This window comes from Rousettus aegyptiacus, unplaced genomic scaffold (assembly GCF_014176215.1).
Source record: "Rousettus aegyptiacus isolate mRouAeg1 unplaced genomic scaffold, mRouAeg1.p scaffold_m13_p_16, whole genome shotgun sequence".
Lineage (NCBI taxonomy): Eukaryota > Metazoa > Chordata > Mammalia > Chiroptera > Pteropodidae > Rousettus > Rousettus aegyptiacus.
Window position 1 is genome coordinate 51,319,805 of NW_023416291.1, and position 10,096 is coordinate 51,329,900.

General features: G+C 58.8%; 1 protein-coding gene and 1 long non-coding RNA gene across 2 annotated transcripts; one reads left to right on the forward strand and one right to left on the reverse strand.

Annotated features, from left to right (window-relative positions):
* Positions 1 to 3,046: 3,046 nt before the first annotated feature.
* On the forward strand, positions 3,047 to 6,711 carry TUBB4A (tubulin beta 4A class IVa). The gene is made up of 4 exons (XM_016145307.2): positions 3,047 to 3,266; positions 3,821 to 3,929; positions 4,038 to 4,148; positions 5,033 to 6,711. The coding sequence occupies exons 1-4, from the start codon at positions 3,210 to 3,212 to the stop codon at positions 6,088 to 6,090; spliced, it is 1,335 nt and encodes a 444-aa protein (XP_016000793.1). The 5' UTR covers positions 3,047 to 3,209; the 3' UTR covers positions 6,091 to 6,711.
* An 89-nt stretch (positions 6,712 to 6,800) lies between these two features.
* On the reverse strand, positions 6,801 to 9,292 carry LOC107511190. The gene is made up of 3 exons (XR_001597024.2): positions 8,968 to 9,292; positions 7,653 to 8,395; positions 6,801 to 7,512 (listed from the first exon to the last, which is right to left on the reverse strand). It is a non-coding gene; the product is annotated as an uncharacterized LOC107511190 (long non-coding RNA).
* Positions 9,293 to 10,096: the final 804 nt, after the last annotated feature.

A 10,096-nucleotide genomic window follows, 5' to 3' on the forward strand; every position in this document is an offset into this window, starting at 1 on the left:
TTGTGGACCTCATAAAGAAAGGACTGTCGATTTCGTGAGCAGAATGTTCTGGCTCACTGTGAATCCCCTCCCCTGCAATGCTCCCCAAATGCCGATGCCTGATTTCTCCCTGAAACACACAACGGCCACGTTCTCATTCTTCCTGCTGATATCAAGGAGGTAAATTTAACCCAGTATTTAAAACTTTTTTTTTTTTTTTCTGTTTTCCATTTCAAAATCGGGAGCCCAACCCCTCCTTTTTGAAGGCTCCCCGCTAAGGCTGACCTGGCTCGATAGGAGATCTGGCGCCGCCGGCAAGAGGTGGGGGTCCGGGCCACGTGGGCGCCTGCCCGCGGGGTCTCGCCTGCCTGGGAAATCGTTCCACCCCTAACGTTTCTCCCAACGCTAGTGTGTAATTAATAGCATGAAACTGTCTTACAATGATGGCTTTGGGGGCTACAGCCAATACCCTCTTCGGATGCCGAAATCCGTTTCCCTACAAAACTGGCAAGGTGGATGTCCTGCCCCACGCCATGGCCGTCCAGGGGCGGACAGGCAGGGGCCCCGCAAAAGCACAGCCCCAGGTGGATGGGTGTCCGCCTCTGGGGGAGGGCACAGACGCCGCCCGCGCCCGGGGATGGAAACCCATCCCTGACAGCCCCCCCATCCCGCTCTCCACTGGCTGCATCCAGATCTTGGACTCTTCTTGGAACCACCCCTGCGACGTGGTCTTCAGACTCCTGCAGAGAGCCTTCATGGCTTTCTGGGTGCTTTCCTGGAAGCCACGGGTACCTCCGGCACTCTGCACCTCCTGGGATGACACCAGACTGAGGAGGGGGCAGCCAGGGGGTGCAGGGTGGTTGGTGTCCATACCCGACCCCTGCCCACGTCATCCCCACGGGCTTTCTATATCTCTGGTCCTTTACCTCTGCAGCGATGGCAGGCCCCAGCCGCCCCAGGTGCTGGAGGCTGCCCGCCTCCTGCTCTCCATTCTCTTCCCCCTCGCCCTCCCTCTGGATCCCACCCCCCAGGCCATCGGGGAGCCCACGGGTGCCCTGGTGCAGAGAAAGGTCGAGGCACCCACTGCAGGGCCTGAACTCTCCAAGTCGTGGTGCCTTCCCAGGCAGCCTACTGCAGGAAGCGCCACCTCTCTGGGGCTCAGGCCGCACCCCCAAATCAGCCCTGCCAGGGTGGGGTGACAGAGTAAACCCCGTTTTCAGGAGGGCTGAGACACAAATCAGCCTCGCCCAGCAGGAACCCCTCATTTTTTGTTTCTATGTCTCTTGGTGTATTAAAAAGAACAGCCAACAAGCGTTCATGAGCTTCTGACGTATGTCTACATGGACTGGTAGACTTCCCACCGAGCTCCAGGCCCTGCGTCTTGGGGGTCACAGTCCTGACAACATTCGCTTGGGTGATGGCCTCAAAAGTCTACATCGGGCTTTCTCTACCTCGGCGCTACTGACATTGGCATCTGGGGCCGATAACTCTTGGCCACGGGGGCTCCGCGTCCCATACCCACCTGCCTGCTGAGGTCCTGGTCCTGCTCATTGAGATACGCGGCCTGAGTGGGAACAGAAAGGGGAGGTGACTCCCAAACACCGGGAGTTTGAACCGTCTGACCCACCACGATTTTCCTTGGGAGTCCCGTGTGAGCTACGGGTTGAACTCAATTTTTTTCCCCCCAATAATTAACGCAGGGTTTCTCAGCGCTCAGCATTATTGACATTTGGGGCCAGATCAGACCTTGGGGATGGAGGGGAGGGACTGCACCCTGCACTGTACAATGTTTTTGTCACCATCCGCCCGCTAGATGCCAGCAGCACACACACAACCCCCATCCAGATATTGCCAAACGTCCCCTGCAGGGCAGGACTGCCCTAGGTTGAGAACCACTGGTCAAAACTAGAGGCCACCGGTGAATGTGAGGTCCCTGCCATACAGCTGACCTGACTGACCCCACTGCCACCCTACAAGAGCCGGAAGCTCTGGGGGGTGAGGAGGAGGCTCCTGGGGTGGCAGACCTGGAGGCTGCCAGCAGACAGTGACCCCAAGACGGGCAGCACAGGAAGTCTTGAGCGGCCGAGATAATAATTGTAATACTAATAGCTACAATTTATTGTTTCCTCGGCGGGAGGGGAAACTGGGGCTGTCTCATGAACGAGGCCATCTCCCCAGACCCTTCCCCCTGGACGGGAGGGTGGACGTTCCTGACTGCCCCTTCTTGCAGACGGAGCAGTTCCGCCAGGGAGGCAAAGCTGCCCACAGAGGGTCATGGGGCTAATAAGAAATGCGCAGGTGGGGTGATGGCTTGTAACATATTATAACACTGGAGCAGAGAAGCCGATCTGGGGAAGCAAACCAGCCCCAGGGGGCTCACTATGCCCATGAGGTCCAGCAGAAATCTTAAAGCTCAGGGTTCCATCCAGGCAAGGCTGGGGGTGACCCCACCTTTGACAACCCAAAGCCCAACAAAGGTGTCCAGGGGGAGCCCAGGGACCCCCAAATCTCCTGCAGCCTCCACAGGCATGGCTGGTGAAACGCGAGAAGGGAATCGTGGTTTTACTGACTGCGAAGCTTCAGGACAAGTCCTCCAGGAGTCCACGCCCCCCCCCTCCCCAAAAAAAAAAACAAGATCGCAACTCCGGAGCCCCCAGCTGGACCCCCACTAGGAGCCCTCCCAGGAACACAAGGGTTCTGGAGGATGGTCCATAAATGGAATGGGGACGGAGCCTGCGGACAGAGACGCCGAGGCGGGGCCGCCCACGCGCGGGGCGGAATGGGGGGCTGCAGGGTCTCCCCGCCGCTTGTTTACCCGGCCTCTCCCTTCCCCCGCCCAATCTCTGCTCACCCGGTCGCCAGGCCTGGCTAGGGGCGGGAGGGGGTGGGGGGAGACGGCGCCGGAAGCACCTGAGGGCCTCTCGGCCCGGCCCGGGGTGGGGGCGCGCGCGGCCCTGGCGAGCCCTGCCGCGTGGTGCGTGAGGTGCCCCGGCCTCTGGGGAGGGAGCTCCCTGCACCCCCGCCCTCTGCGTCCCGAGGCGGGACAGGAGGCGGAGCTGGCCGGTGACCGGCGGTGACGCGGGCCCCGCCCGCTCATATAGAGGCGCCCCGGGGGCGCAGGGTCCTTGCTTCGTCGCTGCCGCCGTCACCACCGGGTCCACCTCCGGCCCCGCCACCGCAGCTCCAGCATCAACGACGCCCCCGCCGCGTCCACCAGCAGCGCCACCGCCATGCGCGAGATCGTGCACCTGCAGGCCGGCCAGTGCGGCAACCAGATAGGGGCCAAGGTGCGCGGGGGACCCGCCTCGGGAGGCGGCCGGGAGGGGCAGCGCGGGGCGCTCGAACTCCGCTGGCCCCCCCCACTCTGGGTCTTTTGGAGGACGGGGACCCCAGGAGGCCAGCACCCCAGGGACGGTGGGGGAGGCGGCGCGGGGGCGGGGGCGGGGGCAGGGCCGGGCTGGGAACAAAGAGGCTGATGGGGGTGGGGCCCAGCCTTCTGTCTGCTGGCCACAGCTGGCTTCACAGCTGGCCCACTGTCCCCTGCACACGCACAAAGAGACCCAGCCCCTCCCCGTGGCTGCAGCGGCCGCCCTGACACCAGCCCGCTCGGGTGCGGGGGTGACTCCGCTTCGCCCCGCCCGCACCGCTCCCTTCCTGCCATTTCATTCCCTGCCTCCCGCCATGCCTCTAGGTACCCCGTGCACCTTGCAGGGGGACAGGTGGCAGCCAGGGATGTTGTTGGGGGTCCTGAGCCCAGAAGAGGGAGGCCGGGGCAGGCCTGGGCCTCTGCCGCCCCCTCACCCGCCTCGGTTCTTGCCTATGTCCCCCGCCCCCCACCTAGTTCTGGGAGGTGATCAGTGATGAGCACGGCATCGACCCCACGGGCACGTACCACGGGGATAGTGACCTGCAGCTGGAGAGAATCAACGTGTACTACAATGAGGCCACAGGTAGGGCCCCGGGGCACCTGCCGGGGTGGGGGCAGGGAGGGCCTGGGAGGGAACAGCCCGCTGGTTCCTGGTGCTCCCTCCATCTGCCCTCCATCTGCTTCCCCGCAGGAGGAAATTACGTCCCCAGAGCCGTGCTGGTGGACCTGGAACCGGGCACCATGGACTCGGTCCGCTCCGGCCCCTTCGGCCAGATCTTCCGGCCTGACAACTTCGTGTTCGGTGGGTCCCAGGCAGAAAGCACAGACAGAGAAGCCCCCTCCCTCCTCTCCATTTCAAATGCTTGGCGAAATTTTTTCACCTATTGTCAGAGACGCAACGGTGACCACGGGGCCCCACAGCCTGGTAGGGGAGGCTGGCAGGGCAGTCAGCACCATGATGGGAGACCCGTCTGATGCGGAGGGGTGAGAGTGGGTAGGGAAGGCTTCCTGGAGGAGGTGCCATTTTAATTTAACAGTATGGACCAAAGCCAGACTGCTTTGTGTGCAAGTCCCAGTTCTGCCATTTCATGCATTGAACAAATACTTATTGAGCACTTACTGCACACGCTGGACCCTACTGTATCCCCGGGGATACAGCCAAGAACGAAACAGACAAAGCCTTCTGCCCCTGGCACTGACGTCCTGGCGGAGAGAGGTGGGATGAGAATGGGCACTGCTCCAGTCGGCTGGGGGACTCTGGGTGCCTCGGTCTCTCTGTTCCCGTCTCCTCGTCTTTAAGTCGAGGGTTATAAAAAGATCCGCTTCACAGGACTGAGAGGCTTAACGCCGTGAATATGGGGACAGAATGCAGAACAATGCCTAGCACAGAGGGGAAGGTAAACGAGAGAATTTTGTGTTCATCATTATTACTAATACCTGCAGCCTAGACGGTGAGCAGGGGTGGGGCCGAGCAGACATTAAAGGGAGGAAAGGTGTGCACGGCGGGACCACCAGCAGGGGGCGGGGTCAAGGATGGGAGCCAAGAGAACGGCTACCGATAATGACGAAGTCAAAATGACGCAAATTACATATCACGATTGTGTTATTATTAGGATTATTCAGCTACTAGGATGGGGGGGGCTCTCCCCATAACGGCCCACGTGTCCTCTTCCCCTCCGCCTTCAGGCCAGTCTGGAGCCGGCAACAACTGGGCCAAGGGCCACTACACGGAGGGCGCGGAGCTGGTGGACGCGGTCCTCGACGTGGTCCGGAAGGAGGCGGAGAGCTGCGACTGCCTGCAGGGCTTCCAGCTCACGCACTCGCTGGGCGGCGGCACGGGCTCGGGCATGGGCACGCTGCTCATCAGCAAGATCCGGGAGGAGTTCCCCGACCGCATCATGAACACCTTCAGCGTGGTGCCGTCGCCCAAGGTGTCGGACACGGTGGTGGAGCCGTACAACGCGACGCTGTCGGTGCACCAGCTGGTGGAGAACACGGACGAGACGTACTGCATCGACAACGAGGCGCTCTACGACATCTGCTTCCGCACGCTCAAGCTGACCACGCCCACCTACGGCGACCTCAACCACCTGGTGTCGGCCACCATGAGCGGCGTGACCACCTGCCTGCGCTTCCCAGGCCAGCTCAACGCCGACCTGCGCAAGCTGGCGGTGAACATGGTGCCCTTCCCGCGCCTGCACTTCTTCATGCCGGGCTTCGCGCCCCTCACCAGCCGCGGCAGCCAGCAGTACCGCGCCCTGACGGTGCCCGAGCTCACGCAGCAGATGTTCGACGCCAAGAACATGATGGCCGCGTGCGACCCGCGCCACGGCCGCTACCTGACCGTGGCCGCCGTGTTCCGCGGCCGCATGTCCATGAAGGAGGTGGACGAGCAGATGCTGAGCGTGCAGAGCAAGAACAGCAGCTACTTCGTGGAGTGGATCCCCAACAACGTGAAGACGGCCGTGTGCGACATCCCGCCGCGCGGCCTGAAGATGGCCGCCACCTTCATCGGCAACAGCACGGCCATCCAGGAGCTGTTCAAGCGCATCTCCGAGCAGTTCACGGCCATGTTCCGGCGCAAGGCCTTCCTGCACTGGTACACGGGCGAGGGCATGGACGAGATGGAGTTCACCGAGGCCGAGAGCAACATGAACGACCTGGTGTCCGAGTACCAGCAGTACCAGGACGCCACGGCCGAGGAGGGCGAGTTCGAGGAGGAGGCGGAGGAGGAGGTGGCCTAGCGCCTCGGGGTCCGCGCCACGTCCCAGCCCACCTCCCTAACCCTCCCCGCCCCGCCACCCCTGCAAGACTGCTGACCTTTGACCTCTTAGAGCCCCCTTGTTCCCCCGGGAGAACCCCAGGCCACCTCCAAGCCTGACTCACTCCTGGCCCTCTGACCCTAGCCTCAGTCAACCTTTGACCCTCGAGCCCCACTTTGTCGTCAACCCCCTTGAGCTCTGCCAGCTTCAACACCTTGCTTTACCTCCAACCCCACAAGCCCACCTTCATCCCGACCTCTCCTTCACCTTTGACCTTCCTCAAGAACCCAATGCACCCCTAGACTGATAAGTTTACTTTTGATCCCTCCCCCTGAGCCTCCCTGAGCCTCCAACCTTGCCTCACCTTTAACCCCATGAAGCCAGCTGCCCTCTGACTCTGCCTTCTCTCTGGCTCCTGTAAGTCCCCTGCTTCGTCCCTGAACTCACTCCTCTCAGTTCCAAATGACCTTGGCTCTCCAGGGCTGGCTGGCGCAGGGAGAAAAGGAAGCCTTGGAGCATGTGGCCAGGAGGAGCTGTGCCCCCCGCCCCTCCCCATCCTCCTCCCCTCTGCCTCGCCCTCGATAAATAAATTAATTGTCTTGCCATGTGTCTGCCAAGTACATTTTTCATCTCCGCGTGAGAGGGCCAACAAGCAAGGGCTCCTCCCTACAGGATGGAGGTGGGCGCTGAAGGGACATCCAATCCGGGGGTGTGAGACGTGGGGCAGGATTTTTTGAGTCAGACGGACCAAGCTAGGACACTGTGTGGTGCTGGGCACACCACCTGTCCCTTCAGGTCCGTGATTTGCTCACCCGTAAAAGGGGACTCTGTATTTCCCCCCATGAACCTCACACTCCCGCCCCAGGGGTGTTTGTGAGGGTCCGAGGAGATCTGTGGGCACGGTGCATGGCACAAAGTGGGCGCTCGGTGGTGGAACTGCCGCCGTTCTCTGTGGGGCGTCTCGCAAGCGTGGAGAGCAGAGAGCGGGATCTCTAGGGAAGGGTGCTGGGGAGATGGCGGCCTGGGGCTAGCATCCGAGGGACGGTCCTGCCGGAATAACAGTCACTCGCATGGATGGAACGACGTCCTGGCACACACCTCATCACAGGTAACCCTCACACCAACCCTGTAAGATCAGGGCTTTTATCTTCTCTCCAACCAAGGTTTAGAGAGACAAGGTGTATCGGTTAGCTTTTGCTGTGTAACAAACAATCCCAAAAAAGTTTAGGGGCTTATAACACCTGTTATTTATTTTGTTCCCAGGTCTGTCATTTGGGCAGGGCTTGGCAGGTCAGCTCATCTCCACTCCCCATGGCTCCATCTGGAAAATCTCAGCTGGAGGCTGAGGGGTCTACTTTCAAAGTGGCTCGCTTGCGTGGCTTCCAAGTTGATGCCAACCATCAGCTGGGGGTTCAAAGGGGCAGGCGAGAGGGCATCAGTACCTCTCCACAGGCTGATTAGCCTTCCTCAGGGCATGGTGGCCAAGTTCCCCAAAGCAACACCCCAGGAGAGCAAGAAAAATGCTTTGCATTTTTATGACCTACCTTCAGGAGTAACTTGGCATTCTCTGACCTAATGGATGCTGTCGCATAGGCCTGTCCAGGTTCAAGTGGGTGGGATACAGACTCCACCTCCGGAGGGTAGAGAGACAAGATACCAGAAGAGTGTGGGGAATGGGAGCCATCACTGCGGCCATCTTCGGAAACTGCAATTTGGTCCCATGACCATGAAGCAGTGAGCTGCGGTTCGAAGCCTGACACAGGGTCCAAAGCCCTCAGGAGCGTTTCCAGTTTAAGTCTAGAACTCTGATTCCACTTCGTCAGCCAGAGTTCAGTGTGGGGACCATTCTAGGCACGTTAAGCAGAAAGCGATTTAATACAAGGACTTACAACGAGGTCGGAGGGGTTGAGAGAGTAGGCCGTAGTCCAGTGCTTATAAAATTCCAGTGTTCAAAAGAATCTCCAGGAACACTTTGCTGGCACACTTTTGCTAGCTTCCTGGGCCCCATCCTCGTTTCTGATTCAGCAGGTGGGTGAAGGTGAGGCCCAAGCCTTTGCATTTTTAACAAGTTCTTGGGTGATGCCGATGATGCTGCCTATGAGACCACATTTTGAGTGGCCATGGCATAGGTTGGAACGGCACAGAGCCGATCCACCAAGGAGCTCCCTCTGCTCAGTGAGGAAAGCGGAGAGTCAGCAGGCTGCCGTCAGAACCGTTAAGTTCAAGAACACCTCCCAACACCCGCAAAGCTGGAGATGGGTCCATTGGAGCGCTGAACAAAAGTTAACTAAAATGAATATAAAATAAAATTAATTAAAATAAATACCTAACAGGACAAACAAACACACACACACACACACACGGTGGTGGGGGGTGGGGGGTCACTTCTTCTGTATTCTCTACCTTCCAAATCCCTCCCAAGCATTTCTAATCGGTAGAATCAATTCCACATCCAGAGCCAGAGCTGCAAAGAGGTCTTGGAAGTGTCGTTTTTTCAGAGCTTCTGCAGTACAAAGGCAGGTAAACCAGGAGAGAGGGGAGGAGGGACGGGGGGAGGAAGGCTGGGAGCCAGTCGGCTGTCCCCACCACACTCTATGCTGGACCATCAGACCCAGGCTGGGCCCCCAGCCGACTCGGGAAAGAGGAGTGTGAGGAAGGCAACCCGGGTACCCAGCCCGCAGCAGCGGCCCTCATCTGAGCAGGCCCAGCCCAGTGCTGGGCAGGGGAGCAGGAAGACAATGGACAGGGCAGTGAACTTCGCTGTCTGTCACCTCGAATCTAATGTGGCCGCAAAAGAACTCCAGATCCTGCCCCTAAAATATCCCTTTCCTCAGTAAGAGGTACCACCCCGTTACTCACACCCCAGTCCAGGAGTCAGCTTTTCATTCGTTGTTGCCTGCACCCAGCACACTCCTCCTAGCTTTCGCGGGGTCCGCTTGTCTCTGTCTCTACAATGTATCCCAAATCTGACCTCCTCCCTTCACTCGTCTGTACTGTGGTCTAAGCCACCGTTACTGTTTACCCAGACAACCTCCCCAATCACTTCCTTGAGCTCCCTTCTGCTCCCTCTGTCCCCTGCAGTGTGTTCTCCCTCCAAGGAAGCCAGAGAGAAGCCTTTATATGCAAATAAGAGCCTCTCCCTCCCCGGCTCGAAAATGTCCCATGACTCCCATCTCACTCATATTGAAACCCAAACTCTCACCTTGGCCTCCACCCACCGCTGACTACAACCCCTCACCCTCTCCTCACTCAGTTCCGAAAGTGAAACTTAAGCTGGCATTATAGCGGCCTTCTTTATGTGCTCGGTCATATCAAGCTCGGTTCAACCTCAGGGCTTTTGCACGTGCTATTTTCTGCTACTTCTTTTCCCCAGATGTGTGGTTGGCTGAGCCCTTCTCATCTACAGGTCCAAGTGATGCCTCCTCTAAGCAGCATTCCCTGGCTCGTCTACGTCAGCACCCAGCAGCTCTCTATCACTCGTCTATCCGTACCCTTTTTTCTTTCATTTTGTCCCCTTTCCTCCCCACTGGAATGTGAACTTCATGAGGGCAGGAATCTCACTCATCTGCCATGGTCACCACATGCCTACGGCACCTTGATGCAACACAGACCCTCAGAATTTGTTGTCGAATGAACGAATGAGCAAGCGAATGAATGACTTCACACCACACCAGGAGGTAAGCATTGTGTTTTCCTCCTCTTAAAGTGAGAAAACAAAGACACAGATGATGTGGGGGTGGCCTCTAAGATAACCCCGATGATCTCCATTTCTCCCGTGCATGCTCTCACGTGATCTCCTCCCCTCGAGTGTGGGCTAGACCTGCCGATGGCTTCTAACCAACAAGGTATGGCAAGGTGATGGGACGTCACTTCTGGGACTGGATTATAAAAGGCCGTGGCTTCTGTCTGGATGAACTCTACTGCTTTCTCGCCTTGCTCGAGTTGGTAAAGTAAGCGGCAAAAGGGGGGATGTTTACACGGCAAAGAA

Coding starts and splice junctions, on each gene's coding strand:
- TUBB4A (XM_016145307.2), top strand. CDS start 3,210: ATGCGCGAGATCGTGCACCTGCAGGCCGGCCAGTGCGGCAACCAGATA. Junction 3,267..3,820: donor GCAACCAGATAGGGGCCAAG/GTGCGCGGGGGA, acceptor CCCCCCACCTAG/TTCTGGGAGGTGATCAGTGA. Junction 4,149..5,032: donor GCCTGACAACTTCGTGTTCG/GTGGGTCCCAGG, acceptor CTCCGCCTTCAG/GCCAGTCTGGAGCCGGCAAC.